Raw genomic sequence first — 20,336 nt, forward strand, 5'->3', positions numbered from 1 at the left:
GGGCTAGCAGGCTTCATGCCCTGCTGAGTGTGATCTGGGTTCCCCTACTGGGTAGGTGGGGTGAATGAATGAATGGGGAACGCCTGTCACTCTCTCTGCCAGGGACGCAGCCCCAGCTCTTCTCGTGCTGGTTCTTTGCTGCTCCTCAGATGGAGCTGGCCTTGCTCCCAGGTTCTCCCTAAGCCCCACAGTCACCCCCTCAGTCCTGTTTTATTTCCGTCCTGGCTTTGATCGTTGTATTATCTGATCCTAATTGTTTGTTATTGCTGTCTTCACCACTAGCATGCATTGTCTGTATCTGCAGTGCCCAGCACAGCGCATGGCACCTAGGATGTGCTCAATACATATTTTAATCAATGATTTATAGGTTCCCTCCTCCCAATCTTTGGACCCTGCCTAGGTTTTTCCCACTTGTGAGTGCAAGGTCCCACCCCTACCCGTTACCCCGGTTGGACTGTTTTTAAGCTTTTTACACTGTCCAAGGTGACCTTGTGCTGGGTGTTTTCGTTCAGACCCTTCCCACGCCCCCACCCCCGCACAGAAGCTCTGCGGGCGAGGGGCTGGCCCCCTGTGGCCCAGAGCCTGGCATACATGAAGCCTTCTCAAAACGTTGGAATTAATGACTGAAAGGCCAGCTGGCTGACGAGCCTGACACCCTCAAGGGCACCCAACTGCCCAGCGCGCCTTCCTGACCCGGGCGCGGGAGCGGCGAGAGCGGGATGCTCGGCGGTTCCCCTCCCGCCTCCCGGAGCAAACTTTCAAAAGATGCGGCGGCCGCGGTCCCGCCCCTCCCGGCGTGGTTGGAGGCGGCGGGAGGCGGGGGCGGAGCCGGCGGGCCCGGGCCTGTGGCTCCGCCTCCTCCTGCTGCCGCCGCTTCCCTCTCAGCACCCGCCCCAGCCGCAGCCCGCCGGCTCGCCGGTGCAGCCGCGATGCCCCGGAGCCAGACCCCGGCCCGGGTCCCCGGCCCAGCACGTAATTAGCCTCCCTGCGTCCCGAGGGCGCCGGCGCCACCGCCAACGCCGCGCCCGGACGCAGCGATGGGCAACACGGTGCACAGGACCCTTCCAGGTACGCCGGGAAGCCCTGCCCGAGAGGCAGGCGCTGGGGTTCTCCTCTCCTCGGGGGACCCTCTGGGTGACTTCCGGAGAGCCACCCCACCCCCACTCCCCTTAGCGCTCTCGGCGGGCGCAGTGGGCTAGAGTCCCCAGTGCCTCCCGACTCCCGGCTTAGCGCGCGTGGAGCGGCTGGGCTTTGCGCTCCGGGAGGGCGGGTACCGCGTCCTGGTTACCTTGGGGACCCCCGTGCTCCTTCTCCCGGCTTTGGTTAGATGCGCGAAGGGGCCGTTGGGGCGATGCTGCGCGCCCCGCTTTGCCTTTGTTCCAGCCCGGGGGCGCTGATGAAGGAGCCCGGGGCGCTCCGGGGCGTGAATGAAGCCAGGCTTCTCAGAGCTTCCGACGGCCAGAAGCCGCCCGTTGTGCCGGGACTGCAGCGGCTGAGAGTCGGGGGCGGGGGGTGCTCGCAGGCGTACCTCAGTTACCAGCCGCTCAGCGCCCCCGCGGCACATGCTGCTTGGTTTGGCCACGTTCCCACGCGCACCCCGGCTGCGCCCCCCTCTGGTGTCCGCTCAGCTGGGGGCTCTCTAGACCCCTCGCAGTCGCCGCCGCTGAGCGCATCGCCCTCTAATTAATACAACCCCAGAATTTTCAGGGCCACAGTAGGGGGATTCAGAGCTGGGAAGAGGTGGGCGTGGGCTAGAGAAGGCTTTGCTAGAAAATACCAGGTAACTGTAGGAATAAATCAGCGCTGCTCAGAGGCTTGGAGGCTCAGTGCCCAGCATGCAAAGAAGCTTCGCGGTAAAGATGTGTATCCCAGTTTTATATTGAAGAAATTGAGGCTCTGTGGAGGGGAAATGACACACCCAAGGTCATGTTGCTGGTGTTGGGGGGGCCGCGTTGAGATTGGGATCTGTGTCTGTCTGCCTACCCTTCTCCCCGCCCCCAAATCTTTAGAATAAGTCTTTATTCTGCCTTAAGGCTGGGCATTTGTAGCATCCTGGGCAGAAGGTGAGGGTCACATATGTGAGGTTTTAGGAGGAAAGGAAGGTATCACCCCATCTCTGCTCTAGAGCTATATCCAAAAATAATTATATATAAAAAATAATTGTTTCTTCCTCTGGGAGGGACTGAAATGCATGGTGCTGAGTCCTGCATTCCCAAAGCTGGCTTATAGAAGAGGAGCCTCTCCTTCTGCTTATAAGCCCCTGGGTAGCTTTCAGGCCAATGCACACAGAATTCACCAATTCTCTGGGAGGTGAAGTTGCCAGCAGAGGGTCACCAGCTAGTCAGTGACAGAGGTGGGATTCGAATCCAGATCTTCTTACCCGAGTGTGGCCACGCCCCCTATGGCCAGGGCTATGGCCCTAACGGGGATGGAGAGAACCCACCCACCCAGTCTGGAGGTGTCCGGGGATGTTGGCAAATAGAACAGCAGGTGTCCTCCCAGCCACAAAGATACGAGCCCCCTTTGTGAGATTTCTTAATTAAGAAACATTTATGCTCTTCTAGTGAAAAAAAGCCATTCTGCCACCTGTGGGTCGGCTTTGGGGTAGATGAAGGGACAGACGCCTGCCAGGCAGGCTAAATATAGCTGGATATTTATGAAGTCTCCATCCCACTCAGCCCTCTCTCTGTGGACTGGGTCACCCCGGGGCTGGGAACCTGGGGTTAAGGTTGGTTACTCACAGCAGTAGCTAAGCGTGAAAAATTCAGACTCCACTGGGACTAAAGCCTGCACTGCGTTTAAAACTGGAATTCCTGCGCCACATCAGGCTGCAGGTGCCAAGAACACGAAGAACCATGTGTTGTTTTCTGACCTGCCTGTACTTAGTTTCTCACACACGCGGTGCCGTTTTCTACACCTCTGTGCTCAGTACCTGACGCTCTCCACACCCAGAATATCCTTTCACTGTCTAGTCTATCTTTCAAAACCCGGCTCAGTCGTCACCTCCTCCAGGAAGCCTTCCCTGACCACCCACGCCCAATCCCATCTGTTACTCTGCCACCCCAATACCTTCTTGTCTCTGCATGTTCATCGGACCACTTTGCTTTGTCATCACCCACCTCCATGACTCTCCTTGGGGCTACCTGAGGACAGAGACCACATCTTGATCATCTTATATCCCTGGTTGCCCAGCGCAGAGCCGGGCTCAGTGGGGCCCCAAAACTGGTGGTGGAGCTCACATGTTGCCTGCATCTTAGGCGGAAAGAGCCCTTGGCTCAGCATTGCCCTATAGAAATCCTTGCGCTTTCATTCTCAGGGAAAGGACACATGCGTGGTGTTCCTTCTATGGGACTTGAAATAGAGAGCTGGCATTTGCTGAGCACCTGGATTCCATGCCAGGCTTCCTGCATATGTGGCTTTATTTACATGCCAAGCACACTTCTCCTTAAAGCTCCTGCACTTGCCGTTCCCTCTGCCTGGAACATTCTTCCCCCAGACCTCCACATGGTGTCTGCTCCAGGCAGCTCTTGTCATTGCCCCTGCCCCCAGCACTCCCCACTCCCTCCCCTGCTTTGGGTTTTTCCTTAGCGTGGATCACCACGTGCTACATGGGCTGTGTAGTTAGCTGTTTATCGTCTGTCTCCCCCAGGAGGATTTTGCCTATTTTGTTCACTGCCATATATTCAGCATCTGCAGCAGTGGGTAGGACATAATAGATGTTCAGTAAATATTTGTTGAATGAATGAATGAACTGAGTTCTCGCAACTGCCCTGTAAAGTGGGCATTATCATCTCCATCTTACAGATAAGGAAACCAAGGCTCAGAGAGGTAAAATGACTCATTCCCCTTCACATGGCTTATCCAATTGGCAGAACCAGGATTGAAATCCAGGTTTATTTAGCTCCAAAGTCCTGCAGTCTTCCCATGACATGCAGTAGCCTCCCAGCTGATGGTTCAGATACCATTTATTGAGTGCCCCAGAGTACACCTGCTGTGCTATTGCATGTGATAAGGAAATGCCCCCCCAAAAGGAATGTCTTTTGTGATCGACTGAGGGGCAGCACCGTTACGGTCCCTTGCAGTGCCCTATAAACAAGCATTAAGGGTCAGCATGGGAACTCAGGTTTGCTATGCTCTTCCTGTGTGCTTACCCATTCCCTTTCTAGTTTCAGTTCAGTCCTGCAAAATAAGTTGTCATTCTCTTCCACTTCACAGATGAGGAGACTGAGGCCCAGAGAGGTTGCAACACCTGCCCCAACTCACACAGTTAGGCAGTGGCAAAGCTGGGCTCAGCAGACCCAGGCCTCTCTTCTAATACCACCACATGGCCTTTTTTTTTTTTTCCTGCACTCCGTTAGCCTTAATCTGGGTTTTGCAAGGGAAAAAAAATAAGAAGTGTACACAGGGCGGGGGAGGGGAGAGCAGAATTCCACAGGGAGGGAGGGAGGGAGGGAGGGAGGCACTCTCCCCCTTCTCCCACCAGCCCATTTCAGTCCCTTCCCTCCGTGCACCCCTGGGGCTCACTCTAGGACTCACTGGTAGTTCTGGTTGGAGAAGAGGCTGAATTCAAACTGCTGGTTGGGTTTAATCATTAAGCCAGTCCATGCTCGACCAAGTCAACAGCCCTCTCTAGTGTTACATCAGTGAGCGGTGTCCCGAAGCTCCGGAGTATGGGAAGCATGCTCAACCTGCTCTGTGCCCTGAGTCAGGGGCTTTACCCACATCACATTTCAGATCCTCCTAATGCCCTTTAGAGGGTCTATATTTATCCCCATCTTACAGGGAGGCAGATGGAGGATTGGAGACATAAAGGATAAAGGCATACCAGTATAAGGGGGAGAGCCAGTCTTCCTAACCCGGACAGTCAATCTGCAGATGCTGCGTCCAGACCAGAAGCACCTGCTGCCCCAGGGCCGCTCTGGGGCCCTCCCTGCCCGGCCTCTCTCTCTATTTGGTGGATCCAGAGCCGTGTGGGTGTTAGGCCTCCTGGGTCTTCGGCCCTCTGGCAAAGGGGCCAATGCTCCGAGGACCCAGCAGCCACTTTTCTCCCTAGACCTGGACGGTCTCAGCTCCAGGAGGACAGCGGCCTTTCTCCCATCCCGGCGGCTGCACGGATCACCCAGCCAGTGCCGTCCCTCTCTCTCTGCACCTCTCTTCCTCCCTTACCCAGTCACAGTACGAAGTTCGGTTGGGCCTGCCTGCCTTGTCTGGCCCCATCTGCCTCCCTCCCACAGGTCCTGAAGAATCACTTTTGTAGCCCTCCATCTGAGGCCTGAGCCTGAGCCTGAGCCTCTCGAAGTGACAGTGGTTCCTCCGACAGCCCTGAAACCTGCCAGGCTGTCAGCACATGGTTAGGGACCCTGACCAGTCAAGGCTCCTTGGTGATGGCCTGGGAGGATGCTGGGGGCGGGGCAGGGTAGAGTGGAGCAGCAGTCTTACTCATCCGTGGAATTGAGAAAGAAGGACAGTCTGTCTAATGCATAGGAAACGTGGAGAAGTTGCCATGGAGAATCTGGAGCCAAAAGGAACTAAGGCCTCCCTCTGTTTTTACCCTCTTTCTGATCCCACTTCTTTTCCTTTCCTCTCTGTCTCCCCTTGCAGGAAAGGAGGGAGCCCTGGGGTAATGGGGGTAAGTAAGGCTTCCTGGAGGAGGCGACATCTGAAGGAAAATCCCACTGCATGTCTGCCTTCCCCAACTCAAATGTCTTCTTTTTCTGTCTGCCTTCAGGGTCTTCTGTAGCTCAGTTGCCCTAAATCTGATCTCTCAGTTGCCCCACCCTGATCTCTGCTTAAGTGCTATGCACCCAGGCTGGGATGACCCTGGGGTGCGCTCTGCTCTGCATTTTCCTGAGTGTGCATCTTCGTTCCTTTATCTGTTGGGCACATCTTGTGTACTAGCCCTGGAATGAATGAATGGACAGCCGCTGGCAGCTCCCCTCCCCTGGGAACTGGCCGCTGGTGGAAGAAGGATGGAATGCTCTAGTAAAACAGTCAGGTGGTTGGTTATATCACTGCAGAGCAGGAGGTGCCGTCACCCTGTGCCTCAGAGAGGGAGGGGCTGACACCTAAACAAGGCCTGGCCACCAGATCAGGTGGTCTACTGTGGATCGTGTGAGCCCAGCTTTTAAAAAGCCTTTAACGACATGAAAGCGACAGTGTTGGTCGCTCAGTGTGTCCCACTCTTTGCGACCCACGGACTGCAGCCCACCAGGCTCCTCCGTCCATGGGATCCTCCAGGCAAGAATACTGGGGTGGGTTGCCACTTCCTTCTCCAGGGGATCTTCCCAACCCAGGGATCAAACCCAGGGTCTCCTGCAGTTGCTGGCAGATTCATTACCGCTGAGCCACCAGGGAAGCCCTTTAGTTACCTAGACTAGGATAAAAAGTAAAATATCGAGTGTATTCAGGTGGGAAGTATTCTTTTCTCTGAAATTTTTGCTTCCGGTGTGCGTGTGTATGTTGCATCTTACAGTACAAATGCGTTTCTCTCTGGGGTGGCAGCGGTTAAGGGCTGTGATGAGCATGGTCAGTGGCTGGCAGCAGTGGGAGGCCTGGTGTCCTGGTCTAGACGCACCTCGTCGTCAGACTGCCTGGGTCCATCTCAGCGTGACCATTTCCTAGGGCAGTGATGGTGGGCAAGGACTCCCCTCTGTGCCTCAGTTTCCTCAGTTGAAGTGGGGGTGCACAGCTCCCTCACAGTGGGCGGGGTGAGTGTTAAACAGCATAGAGCAGGCAGAGGCTTTAGCATAATGCCCAGGGCGGCCACTGTCGTGGTTATTGTTGCCTCCATGGAAAGGAGAGCCCTCATGCCCGTTCCTGGGGTCCCTAGAGGGGGGTGACTGACAAGTGCCCGTCACTTCCTGCCTTGACAACCCTGCCCCAGGTGACCACAAGGCTTGAGTCAAAGGGCTGGGTTGGGAGGCCTCCCTTTCATAGCACGGACAGCAGCTCCCCCAGGTTCCTTGAGCCCTGTCCAAAACATCTCATTTCTGATGAGAAGAATCTGCATGGCAGGTTGCATTTTGCAGTTTGCATTGGCCCCCCAGACCTCCAGGTCTAGTGGGAGAGACTAGCAAGGACAGGGCAGTTATGATAAGTCGGGGAGGGGAACGCAGGGGCTGCAAGGACAGGGCAGTTATGATGAGTCGGGGAGGGGAACACAGGGGCTGGGAGGAGAAGCAGGGAAGGCTTCCTGGAGGAGGTGCTGTCCAGCTGAGACCAGAAAGCAGAGAAGTTAGCCACAACGGAATGGGAAAGGCTGCTCAAGGCAGAGGATTAGATGTGCAAAGACCCAAGGAGAGGGAGAACAGGGCATGTAGAGGGGGAGATGCAGAGTTCTGGGGGTCCCAGTGCAAGTGGGGGTGGCAATATGAAGTCAGAGTGGTGGGAGAAGATCAGGTCAGAGGAAGAGGGGTTTCTGGCCTGCAGTCAGGAGACTCAGCTTCTCAGATGCCACACTGCCCACTGGGATGAAGCTCTGTGTCTGCTGGGCTGGGCCACAAAGGCTGCTCAGAACAGGCTGTTTAATCTTCTCCGTGGACAGAAAGAGTCAGCTCTCTCCTCTTTTGGACCAAAGGGCTCTCTGTACTTGGTGGTGCTCTATGAGGGCTGAAAATAGAAGCCCAGAGGCCAGGTGTGTGGCAGGAGCTTAAAGCAGAGAGGGAAGAGGAAGGGGGCCAACGTGCTGTAGGCTGTGAGCACCCACCTGGGGGGTGTAGCCAAGTGGTCAGCACTGCAGCACGCCTGCCCCGTGCCGGGCCCTTTCTCTGTTTCATCCCCTTTAAACCATCAGGACACGTCTTCCAGACGTTGGCTCCCACTTCACAGATGAGGACACTGAGCTCAGAAGGATCCTGAGAACTGCCACGGCCTAGGAGACAAGGAAGTAGCAGAGCAGAATTTGATCCCAAGCCTGCCTGACCCCAAAGCCCCTTCCCCGTCACTGGGACACTGCCCCCGGGGCCTCTTGTCCTCATCCTGGGCTCCTGAACCCCCCTCCCCACAGGCTGTCCTTCCCGCAGGCACACTTTCTTACTTTCTCTGTCCTGGGGAGGTGAAGCACCTCTGTGCCCAGCAGCCAGAGTGAAACTGCCTATAGAAAGGCCCAGCCCCCAGCCCCACCCGTCTCACCCCCGGCCTGGAGACTCTAACTCCTAAGGTGGAGGTGGCCTCTGGGAATCTTGCTCTGGAGGAGACGGGGTGAGCTGGAGCTCTGCACCCCTTCCTCCTGCCCCATCTGCCTGATAAAAGCTGGCCTGTGCTTGGTCACCCCCAGCCCCACTGCCACCTGCATCCTTCCCACTGACGGGGCTCAGAGCCACAGGCAGCCCCTGCCAGTCCCTCAGCAAGGGCACGTGGCCCGAGCAAGGGCACTTCATCACCCCGCACCCGGGCTCTCCTGCAGGCCAGGAGAATCCTGTCCCCATGCTGTGCTGTCAGCATTAGCAGAGCTGGTGGCAGCAGGGGCTGGGTGCCCCCATCCCTGGGTCTGAGTCTTATTCTCCAGACAAACGCTTTGACCTCTCTTTGCTTCGATTCCCTTTTCTGCAGAGAGGAGATAATGATGTTACGTCTCAGGCCTGCAAAGTGTCTGACAGATAGTGAATGCTCAGGGGGGCACCTGGTATGATTGTGTAGTCACTAAGCAAGCCAGCCCCTGCTCCCTGCTGAGCCCGGCACTCCCAAGGGAGACAGACACAAAAGAAGAATAATAACCACCAGCTCGTATCACTCAGCCAGTCTGTGCCAGACACTATTCTCAGCAGGCACCTGCATCGAGCCCTCAGGACAAGCCCTGTGAGACAGCTACTGCTTTTAGCCCCATATAACTGTTGGGAGAACAGAGAGGGAAAGTGACTTGCCTAAGGGCGCACAGCACACGTAGTCCAGTGCGATTCCGATGAGAAGGAAGGGGTGTTGATGCTGGATGGATGACTGCCGGGTCGGGACAGGGGGTCAGGTGGGGGCATTTCACATCTGCCCTGGAAGCCTTCGGAGTGTTGAAACTGTGAACATTTGTATTTGTCTGGCAGTTTTCTTTTTAGTTGCTCTTCAACTTCTGTAGTTGTCTGTCTCACATCCTACATGTCTCAGATGCATGAGGCAGGGGAGCAGACTGATAGGGAAGGGCACTACGGACCAAGCACAGACACGACCAGACATGTGTGGACATCAGTGAGATCCCAGCTCAGTCAAAGGAAGAACTTTCTAACTGTGGAGGCTGTCTGGCAGTAGGGCAGGGTGGGAATTGTCCTTTGCTGGAGCAGCACTGGCGTCAGGCCCGACTGGGGCTTGACATGGACGTGGCAGACACAACTGGAGCAGCAGACAGGTCTGGGATAAATTGTCCGCGAAGGTGCCTTTTGACCCTGGGGTCTTATAGGAAGTGCTCCCAGTGCTCATCTGCTGAACACATGGAGGGGCCTTCATAATCTCTCGCTTATATGATCCCCCTGCCAGTTCTGCATATTGGGAGGTTTTAGGCCCATTTTATAGATCAGGAAGCTGGGGCACAGAAAGATGGAGCAACCTTCCCCCTTCTGGGTCTGTACCTTCCCCATGACCTCCAGGCCTCAGCACTTTCCCACACTTAGCAGCAGGTACTTCTGAGTAGCAGCCATTCTTGGATGTCAGTCCCAGCTCACTCTCATCCCTTCCCTTTCATTCTCCTTTTTACTGGGGCTCAGGGCAGCCTCTCGTCTCATGCTGGACAGAGGGGAGAAAGTTCTTTAATGAGTAAGCCATTTGGGGGTATGGGTGGGGTGGGAGAGTCTGGGCAGCACTGGCAGTTGGCAGAATGCCCACAGCCATTAACATGTGTGTTCTGTTTATGTCCTCAACATTACGCGTTGTTTATATCATAATTGTGTCCCGCAGACACACATTTTCTTTCCTTTTCCCCAAGGATGATGGATTTATGAGATGGGTGGGCACCCGTGTGCCCTGGGTCTCCAAGCCCGGTTTGCTTGGTAACCTTCCACCCCACAGGGGCAGATCCTTACCCCCAAAAGACATTCCCTTCCCCTTAAGACTCTGGGTGCTTCAAGGGCAGAGCATGGAACAGTGGAATTTCCCTGTCTCTGGGGATGGTGTGGACCTTCATCCCTGCAGACAGGTCTCTCAGGGACTCTGTTCCCAGGACTAGAGAATGCTTGGAATCACCACGTCCCACCTCCCATCTGACAGATCAGAACACTGAGGCCCAGAGCCTTACAAAGGGTCACAGAGAGATTGCAGATGGGGTCTTTGGCTGGAATCCCTAAGAGAGGGGGTAGAAAGAGCACTGGTTTTGGAGGCAGTCTTATGTTCAAATCTCAGTTCTATATCTAAGCTGTGTGACCCTGGCAAGTCACTCCCCGTCTCTGAACCTTGCTTTCCCATCTTTAGGGTGGGGAGAATGATGGTGCCTCCCTCATGGGAGTTTGATGAGGAATAAATAGGAGACTCCATGAGAAGTCTGAGCCTATATAAGATGGGGACTCCATAAGTGGACTTCAAATTCACTGAAGGCAAGGAATCTGTGCTCCTGAAGCTGGTGAAGCAGAGAGGAGCAGTAGGACCCAATAGTGTGGGGTCACACTCTCAAGGCCCTGTGACGAGTCCAAAAGTTCTCCCTGGCTGGCTAGGGAGGCGATGCCACATAGTGTCAAGAGCAGGCATGGCTTTGGATTCAAATCTGAGTCAAATCCTGACCCAGCTGTCTGCCTGCACCATGACCCTGGGCCAACCCCTCCCCATCTGGACCTATGTTCTCATCTGAGAAACAGGGTCATAGGGATGTAGAGAGGCCCCAGGGAGCCAGCAACTCTAGGATCCTCAGTGCTGAGGATGTATGAAATGGAGATTCTTATCAGGACTCCGGAGTGTGTATTTCCAACATTTGCCCTTTACCCCTCAGGTCAGAGGGCAGAAAGCCATGCAGACTCCTTCAGGCATCCTCAGCCTACACTCACCAACTTGGAGCCCTCGGGTATTTGCAGAAAGGCCAGCCTGCCGGGTCTGGGGCAGAGGAAAGAGAAACCTGGATCTTTGGAGAAGGGAGGAGAGTGGGAGGGGTGCCCTTGAGGTGCTTCTCTGCGGGCCTCAGAGCCAAACATGGCAGGGAAGGACTCGACCTTAGCTGAGGACCCACGCACTGTGCTGCTCCTTCCCTGTAGGGATAACGTCTACCCTTTGCCCGAAGCACCCAGAGCGTCTTCTTCCTAGCCGTGGGCGCCCGGCTGGCATGTGTTCTGACACTGACTGTACCACTTCCTGGCCCAGTGGCCTGGGGCCGCTCTCCCAGCCTCTTTGAGCCTTCCTTCCTCAGCGGCAGTAGGTCTGGTAGCAGTCACCTCCTTCAGTGCTCTCAGGAGGGTCATAGGACATCTGGTGGGCAGAGGACCAGCCCCGGGCTCTACGTGGCCCCTGGGAGTGTCCCTCTCTGATCATGCCCACCTCCAATCCCCTTTTCTGACCTTGGGGCCATTAGGCACTGGGGCTCCACCCCCTGCTATAATCTGCTTTCTTTTTTTAGATGCTGCTGATTTTTCATCCCAAGTTCTGCCATCCCCTGACCTTTGAGTTGCTCAAAACAGGCTGATTGATGACAAGCAACACCACCCCTGCCTACGCCCCCCTACCCCCCGAGACCAAGCCAGGCCTTACTCCACCTTTGTCTCTTATACATAGCCTTTTTTTTTTTTCCTTGCAGTTCAGGGGATAAGTGAGAAACCTTGGGGAGGAATGAGGCATAAAACAGGAAGGATGAAACTTCCAGGGTCAGACAGGACCAGATTCAAAGACAGGCACTGCCCTCACAGTCTGGGTGGCCTCTGGCCCGGATGTCTGCCTCTCTGGGCTTCAGTTTCCTCTTGAGGAAGCCACCTGGCAGTGTGAGGCCATAAATGAATGGGCAGCATGGTTCACCCTTGGTATACACTGGGAGAGCCGCAGGGGTAGGCTCCCACCCCTCAGGGCCAGCAAACGCTACCCAGCCCTGATGCTTATGAAGAGCATTTCCTCAGCTCCTGAAGCCAGAGCAGTGAAGTTCTAGGAGAGTTTCCAGCTGCATTTGATCCTGAAAAGTAGGGCCAGTGGATCTGTTGTTTCAAAGTTGGGACCGGGTCCCTGCAGGCTCCCCTAGGGCTGAGGCTAGGAGTGAACGGTCAGGCTTCTGGGCCCCACCCAGGCTGGGGGAGTGGCTGCCCTCAGGGCAAAGAGAAGGAGCCTGCTGGCCAATCAGCTGGCTTATCAGCAGGTGGCTGCCAGAAGCTGCCTGGGAGGAGAAGCAGGTGCCGAGGGCAGGACTGTGCCAGCCGTTGGAAGCAGTGTTTGAAACCTGGCCTGGTTTTCCCATTCCCGCCCTGCCAGGTCTTTCTGATAGGCAGGGAAGAGAGGAAAAGACAGTTTCTATGGGAAGACCCAGGACTTGAATCTCATTCTTCAGAGAGATGGATCCTTGGGGATTCCTTCCTCGATTCCAGCCCTTCAGAGGCCCCCAGGCTTCTTGAGGACCTTAACCTCCTCTGCTCAGCCTTTAAGGCCCTTTGTGATAGAGCCCTTGACTCCCTCTCCACCCTCCCCTCTGCCTTCTACACTCTGTTCCCTGCCCTTCCCCAAGGGCACTCAGCTTGTTCTCTCCTCCAGGCCTTTTTCTGTACTGTTCCCTCAGCCTGAAACACAGTTCCCCACTGTTTGTCACCCCCCAGAGTGGCCCCCTGAGAAGCTTGGCTGCAGCCCTCGGTGCTGACCCCCACATGAAATCATGGTGTCTGTGTCCACCCCGCACTGGTCTCGGCTCTGCGTGTGAGTCGTCAGCGCCTGCAGCCAGCGCAGCCCCGGCCTGGAGCAGATGCTTTGTAAATGTCAGATGCAGGAGGAAGTGATGTCCTCGAGAAAGAATGAGGGTGCATCCCCCCACCATCCACAGCAGGGGGCCCTGACCCTGCGAGCCGGTGCTTCTGAAGTTGGAGTTTCCCGGGCCCCTTTATCAAGAAGAGACCTCAACCGAGGGGCCCAGAAGAGGGTCAGAGCCAGCTTGGGAATCCCAACTCTGCTGACCAGACTTGGGGGTGGGGGGTGGGGATGACCTCACCCCCTGGGAACTCAGTGCATCAGAGCCCACTTGAGCCAAGAGGGCTGCCGCTTAGACCTGGAAGGAGCAGCCTTTTCTCCCAACGAGCAGTGCCGCGTGACCTCCAGCCCCGCTGCCAGGCCTCCTCGCAGCTGTCGACAGGAGTGTCAGGCCGCTGCACTGCACTGACCGGACTCTGTTTGCAAAGAATAGGAGTGGGGAGGAGCCGGGTGGTGGTTTCCAGCGTGGGCTGGCCCCTTTCCACCCCGAGTGCTGCCGACCAGGCCTCGGAAACAGAGAACAAAGTCCCATTAGGCTGGCATCTGTCTCCTGGGTGCATGTCACTGCTCTTTTTGGCAGAGGTGAGGGAGGCGTGGTTGTTTTCTTTCTAACCCACTTTCAAACCCACCAATAGAAAAGGTGTTCTGTTGCCGAAGGAGACCGACATCGCTGCCCTGCTTTGGGTGACAGAAAGCCTGCCAATACCGGCCTTGCCTTTTCTCTTTAGAGTGTGTGCACGCATGTGTGCGCGCGCACACACACACACACACACACACATGTGCACCGTGCTGCTTCCTCCCATTGCCACTGAACCAGAGACTTCTTACTGAAGGTCCACAGTCTGAGGTCAGATGTGTGTGGGTTCGGGAAGCCCCAGACATTGTCCATCAAATTATGTGAGTGGCGTGTGGGTGTGTTCCGGGGAGAGAGGCTGGCACAGCATTCATCACCCTTAGCAAGGCCCCGGCCATCTTGGAGAGGAGCGGGGGTGGGGAAGGGCCCCTCCTGCCACTGCCCGGCTCTGCTGCCTTGGCCTCCTCATCTGGAAAGTGAAGGCAGTGCAGCTTCCCCCTGAAGGGTTGTAAGACTGTCAGCTCTACACACAGAGGGCCATGCGGGTGTGTACCCAGGGCTCAGTAAAAGGCTAGTTACATCCTCTAGGGAGAGGGAGGGGGCAGGATAGACTGTCCTCAGGGTTGGCAATTCCCTTTACCGGTGGAGTGGAATCTGCTGAAAGTCTCAGCCAGAATGCCATCTGCTGAATGCCAGCACGCTGGAGGCCGTCAGCTCGGCATCCAGAGAAGCCAGAGCTGTGCTTCCTGCCATCCTCCTGGCGGTAAATGCCATCTCCTTGGACTCTTTTTAGATCAAAGGAAAGGCTGGGTTGGGGCAATGAGCGCCATCATTCAGAGGGTGGTACAGTGCGCGTTTGGGATGCTGCTGGGGTGGCTTAAAAATAGGCCTCTGTCCTTGGACACAGGGAAACTGACCCTGGGGTTTTCAAGAGGCCTTTCCTGGCCAAGGTTTCCAGCCCTCCAAGGGAGAAACATTGCAGGATGTATTCTCCAGACCCACAGACAGCCATCTCTGACCCAGGAGTAAACCTTTTCTCCGTAAAGGAACAACAAAAGGCAGCTAAAGGGAGGAAGCCAGGGTTAACTGAACAGCTACTATGTGCCACATGCCATGTCTGACTAGCTGGCCTCATCTGTCCTCACAGCAATCATGCAGGGTGGTGGTGACTCTTACCAGTTTTCTAGGTCTGGGTGGGGGGCGCGGAGAAGTTAAGCATGTACCTCAAGATCACACAGCTGCAAAATGGCAAAAATCAGAATTTGAACCCTTGTCTGACTCTAAGCCTGTGCTCTTTTTAACCACTTCTCAAATTGAGATCTAGGCAATAAAAGTGTGGGAGAGATGGCGTGAGGGGCTTGCCCAAGGGTTGGACCCCGATGTTGCCCATAAGGGAGGGGGTGAATGTTCAGTGCTCGTCTGTGGTGTGCTGGGACTCCCGCTGGGCGCTTTCTGTGTTTTCACCGCCCGTCCCTGCAGCCTGCGGGGCTGGGCGGGGTGGGGGGGGCGGGGGTGGGGCGGGGAGTGGTGGGGGGGGGGGTCTGTGTTCACACACCATCAACAGGTGGTGACTTGCCCAAAGGCCCCTCAGGCTAGTGAGCAGCCAAGCAGGGCTCAAATCCAGAGCCCATGAAGGCTGTTCTAAAGCACACGCGAGTAAACTGCAGAGCCACCCCTGAAGGACCGGCTCAGGGAACAGCTCTGCTGTCCCCCTGCCTTCTGGAACAGCTAGCCCAAGGTTGGCAGTGCCAACACTTGTTTTTCTCAAACAGAGCCCCTTTCTCCTTAACTGCCACAGCCACTCATCCTCTAGCCCCCACATCTCTGCTCATACAATTTTTTTTTTTTTTTATTGGCCATACCCCATGGTGTGCAGAACTTCCCCCAACTGGGCATCGAAGCTGCGAGCCTTGCTGTGAAATGCAGAGTCTCAACCACTAGACCGCCAGGGAAGACCTCTGCTCCTACACTTTTGAGTTGGGGCATTGCTTCTGTGACTAGATATTGGAAAGCCCTGCCCCTCTGTTCTTGGCAGGCTGGAGCAGCCTTTGGTTAATACTGAGGGGTGGGCCAGGACGGTGCCCTCCCTCCTACCCATAGGAAGGGACTGAGGCAGAGATCTCCTCTTGGTTCCCATTGCAGAGAAGTCTCCTCCCCCTGCCTTGTTCTTGGAGTCCCAGGACCCAGTTCCTGGCCAGAGGGCAAGGGGGCTCACCGGCCAGAGGCAGCACCCCCATGAGGCCAGCTGGGACTCGGCCTTGTTTGGGGGGAAAGGTCTGGTCCCTGGCGTGGGCTGTGGCCCCTTTCTGGCAGAAGGTTTTCTCACCAGTAAGAAGGGGTCCATCTGAATCTGGTCCTGGTACCAGCAGCCAGGAAACTCGGTGCTCACAGACCCAGCCATTTGGGGAAACAGCTGAAGTGATCCCCAGGAGGGGAACAGTGGGGGGCCTTTTGGCTCTCAGTGGAATATTCTGCAGCCATGAAACAGAACAGTGAATGCTTGGGAGCCATGTGCGGAAAATGCTTTTTATGTAATGTAGAGTTAGAAAAGGCAGGAAGCAGAATTAACTGTGTTCTCTGATTGCAAGGAAATTAGAAAGAGTACTCAGTACTACTTCATGCTTAGTACTTCCACACTACAAATGGAAGAAAGTCAGGCAAGAGGAAAGAGCACTGGTTTGGGGTCAGACCGAGCTGGGTTCACATCTCAATGCTGCTCCTTAGATCTGCAGGAAGTGTTTTCTCCTGGAAAATGCAGATGAGAATCCTGTAGGTGAAGATTTGTTTTGAGAATTAACTACAACCATGTTATCAAAAGGCTTCCTTTGTAGCTCAGCTGGTAAAGGATTTTCCTGCAATGCAGGAGACCCAGATTCCATCCCTGGATCAGGAAGATCCCCTGGAGAAGGGAATGGCAACCCACTCCAGTATTCTTGCCTGGAGAATCCCATGGACAGAGGAGCCTGGCGGGCTACAGTCCATGGGGTCGCAAGAGTCGGACACGACTTAGCAACTAAACCACCATCACCAGGTTATCAAAAGGTTTCCCAGGTGGCTCAGTGGTGAAGAATCCACCAGCCAATGCAGGAGACGTGGGTCCGATCCCTGGGTCTGAAAGATCCCCTGGAGAAAGAAGTGGAAACCCACTCCAGTATTCTTGCCTGGAAAATCCCGTAGTCAGAGGAGCCTGACAGGCTACCTTTCATGGGGTCACAAAGAGTAGGATACGACTTAGCGACTAAACCACCACCACCACCATGATAGCAGAAACATGCGGCTCCAGACGTGGCGCATAGTGAGAGCAGAGCCAGTGGTGCTTCTGTGGATGAGGGCCAGTCAGGGGCGATGCAAAATGTATTATGAGTTAAGGTGAGAGTGTGGGGAGATGGGAATTTTTCTCCTTCTTCCCAAACTTTCTCTAGGATGGCTGTAGTGTTTACTGCTGTAACTTAATAAAGTTCAGGTTTTCTGTTGATATCCCCGGACGGGCCCCCTGGGGTCCACGCTACAGTTTTCTGTTTCGTGGAGAAGCTGCTTCCCCTAAGCTGACGCGGGTGTACAATTTAAAGACAGCTCCATGTTGTTCCTTTAATTTAAGCAGTTTCAGTTTGAGTAAATAACACTTCCTCTTATAGACTTTTCCACTCTGGTTTTCTTTATCTCCCATCAGGACTCTGGCCTCAGAGGAGGGGGGAAAAATAGTGTTTATCCCTCATTCCCTGAAGGAAGCTGGATCTTATAATCAAAATTAAACAAATACGTAAACTTCCCTGGTTTCTTGGCTGCCTTTTATCCTAACATATAGCTGGTTTAGCAGGAAACTTCCCCTTATAGTAACAAAGCAGCATTTCTCCTGACTCCAGCATCCACCGAAATCACCAGGCCACTCTGAAGGGACATCTACTCAGGGTCCCCAAGCCAGTTTCCTTAAGAAACTCTGATGAAGAGATAAGGTCAGAAAAACAATGATGGGAGCTGAGATAAAAATCATCAAATAAGGGTGGCCTGTGGTCTTTGGTGCTTTTGATCTGCGGTCCTGTTTAATGTTTCCTGGAGAGTCTGCCAGCCGCAGGGACCTTGGAGAGAGTCCGGTCTCTTGGACACTGGAGGACGCTGCCATCCAGAGTCAGGTGGCTGGCACAAGGCCGCAGCGGGCATGGAGAACGCAGGCTCTACCGTCCTGGGCAGCCTCTCCTGACGGTTCACACTGGGCAGTATTTCTCCCAGCTGCTTGATTTTTGTCCCACGGGTGTTGCTGTCCAGCGGGCCCTTGCTTTCATCCCTGTGGTTCTGCAGATGGCCCACAGCCTGGCCCTGTGTGCACCCTCCTTGCGCCTCAGGGACCTTCCCTAACAGACAGTGCTGGCCTGCTCTGCTGGAAGCCTGTGGCTCCCTCTGCCCATGCTGTGTACTCTGAGCCTCCCTGGCAGGCATTCAGGGCCCTCCCATCTGGTCTCCATGACGTTGACCGCACCCTCACCCCTCGGCCCTCACCCCTGCAAAGCAGTGGCTGCCTAACCTCAGATGCTTTCTGCCACACCTTCCATAGGACTAAACCTTCCTTCCAGGTCTAGCTTGCCCAACCTCTGCCCCTACCGCCTGGAGTATTTCATCTCCTCCCTTAACACCTGGCTCTGCGGGCATCACCCCCTGCCCCCCAGCCCCTGGCTAAATCTGGGATCTCCTCTGGGCCTGATAGCTCCCCGGTCCCAATGCCTAATGTGGTCTCTATTGTTATTATTCGTCCCTAATGTTCATGTCTATTCACCTGTATGTCTTCTCTTCCACGGAAAGACTCAGATCTCCACAAGGGCAGGATTGTGCCCTCACCTCTGCTCCCTCAGTGCTTCACTTCAGCAGATATATCCTCAGAAAAGATGGATAGATGGGTGGATGATGGATGGATGATGGGCATATGGATGAATGAATGGATAGATGAATGCACTGATGGATGGTTGGATAGATGGATGGGAGGATGGTTAGATGGATGGATAGGAAGATGAACGATGGATGTATGGAAGGATGGATGCATAGGTAGATGGAAGATGACTGGATGGATGGATGGACGCATGGACGCATGGATGGATAGGTGGGTGGATGGATGCATGAATAATGGAGTGAGCATCTTCCCTGCTGCCCTCATATACCTGTCCAATGCTTAGCAGACCCACCTAGGGGTACAAGGAATCAATAGGTGGCTTCTTGCTTCCCTCTCTACATCAGGGATCTACAGCTCATTCTGTCCATCCTGTGTTGATTCCTAAAGGGCAGAGAGAACATGGTAAAATAGCTCAAAAGGCCGATGGAGGTCACACAAATGTGGCTTCAGTCACAGCTCTGCCTTTAGCTAAGCCCGCTGTGTAACTTTAGGCAAATAACTCAACCTCTCTGAAACTCCATGTCTTCATCTGCATAATGGGGTTAATGGTCGTCCTTACCTCAAAGGGTTATAAAGATTAAATGAGGAAATGCATGGTAAGTAGCCAGGCCAAAGCTGGTATTCTATACAAGGTTATTGAATGCATGGTAATTGTCAGTCAGAACAGTTTTGTTTGCAAGTATCAAAAACCTAGCTCAACCTGGATTATAAGCAAAAGAAGGCTCCCCTACCTGAAAAGTTTATAGTGATCTGATTGGCCAGGCTTGAGGCACACCCCAGTTTCTGAGTTGGGGTGAGATCAACCCACTAGTTGGAGAGATGCTAGATCTCTCCTCCCTGTGGAGGAGGAGGGAGGGGCAGCATGTGCCCACAGAGCTGCCCTGCCATGGGCACTGCAGAACCTGGACCTCTTTCACGATGGCCCAGGGCCTGTGGGAGGTGGTGCGTGGCCAGCACCCCCCACCCCCGCCCAGGGCTCTCCTTACCCTCCTTGGGTAGGAGTGACCGCTGACATTCTGCCTCCCTGTGTCAGGGGTAGTCGGCCAGAAGAACCCAGGAAGGGGTTCCTGCCCGGGCCCTTAGTGACCTTGAGATTGGGCGGGTTCCTTCTCCCTCTGTGGACCCATTTTTTTCAATCTGCAAAATGGACTTATTCAAGGAGATGCTCTCCAAAGTCTGCTCTAACTATAATAAAGGCAGCAGCTGGCATTTATCAAGTACCTGATGTGTGCCAGGCCTTTGCTGGGCACTGGAATCACAGATGAAATAGACAAGCCCCTGCTTTCCAGGGTCCACACCTGGTAACGCCCATCCTTTCCTTGCCACTTCCAGTATCTGTCATAGAACCAAGACGCCTTTTTAAAAATTTTGTATACTTTTAAACTATAATTTAAGCTGTATTTATTGTATACAGCTTAAACATCCAGAGCAAATACAATCATTCCTCAGTATCCTGGGGGCAGGAGGATTAGTTCCAGGACCCCCCACAGATACCCCAACTCTGATGCCCAAGTCACTTATATAAAATGGTGTAGTATTTGCATATAACCTACACGCATCCTTCCTTATAACTTTAAATCATCTCTAGATTACTTATAATACTAATACAATGTAAATGCTATGTAAATAGTTGTAAATACAATGCAAATGCTATGTAAGTAGTTTCCGGTTCACAGCAAATTCAAGTTTTGATTTTGGGAATTTTCTGGAGTCTGTTTCCCCTGAATATTTTCAATCCGTGGTTGGCTGACTTCAGTGACACAGAGCTGGAAAACACAGAGGGCCGACTATGTGTTGAATGTTTTTTATTTCTCTCATGAAAAACTAAAACCTCCAAATCTCTACTACCTTCAAAACATATCCAGAATCAGACCCCTTCTCACCACCTTTACTCACAGCTCCCCACCTCACATTTGAGGCACCATGATCTCCACCCTGGAGGAATCCTGCAGCCTTGTCCTAGCCCCTAGCTTCCTTGCCCAGAGTCCACCCCGCCCTCCCGCCCCACACCAACAGTCTACTCTCCACCCTGTGGCCTGAACTTTCCTA

General features: G+C 54.4%; 1 protein-coding gene across 2 annotated transcripts in view; it reads left to right on the forward strand.

Moving 5' to 3' along the window:
• Window positions 1-895: 895 nt before the first annotated feature.
• The window catches only part of NEURL1B (neuralized E3 ubiquitin protein ligase 1B), a 44,977-nt gene continuing 25,536 nt past the window's right edge, over window positions 896-20,336 (forward strand). For both annotated transcript variants that reach the window (XM_002696271.7, XM_059878848.1), the window contains exon 1: window positions 896-1,068. In XM_002696271.7, the coding sequence (XP_002696317.2) occupies window positions 1,038-1,068 (31 nt within the window). In that variant the 5' untranslated portion in view covers window positions 896-1,037. The remainder of the gene's footprint in view (window positions 1,069-20,336) is intronic.

This window comes from Bos taurus, chromosome 20 (assembly GCF_002263795.3).
Source record: "Bos taurus isolate L1 Dominette 01449 registration number 42190680 breed Hereford chromosome 20, ARS-UCD2.0, whole genome shotgun sequence".
Lineage (NCBI taxonomy): Eukaryota > Metazoa > Chordata > Mammalia > Artiodactyla > Bovidae > Bos > Bos taurus.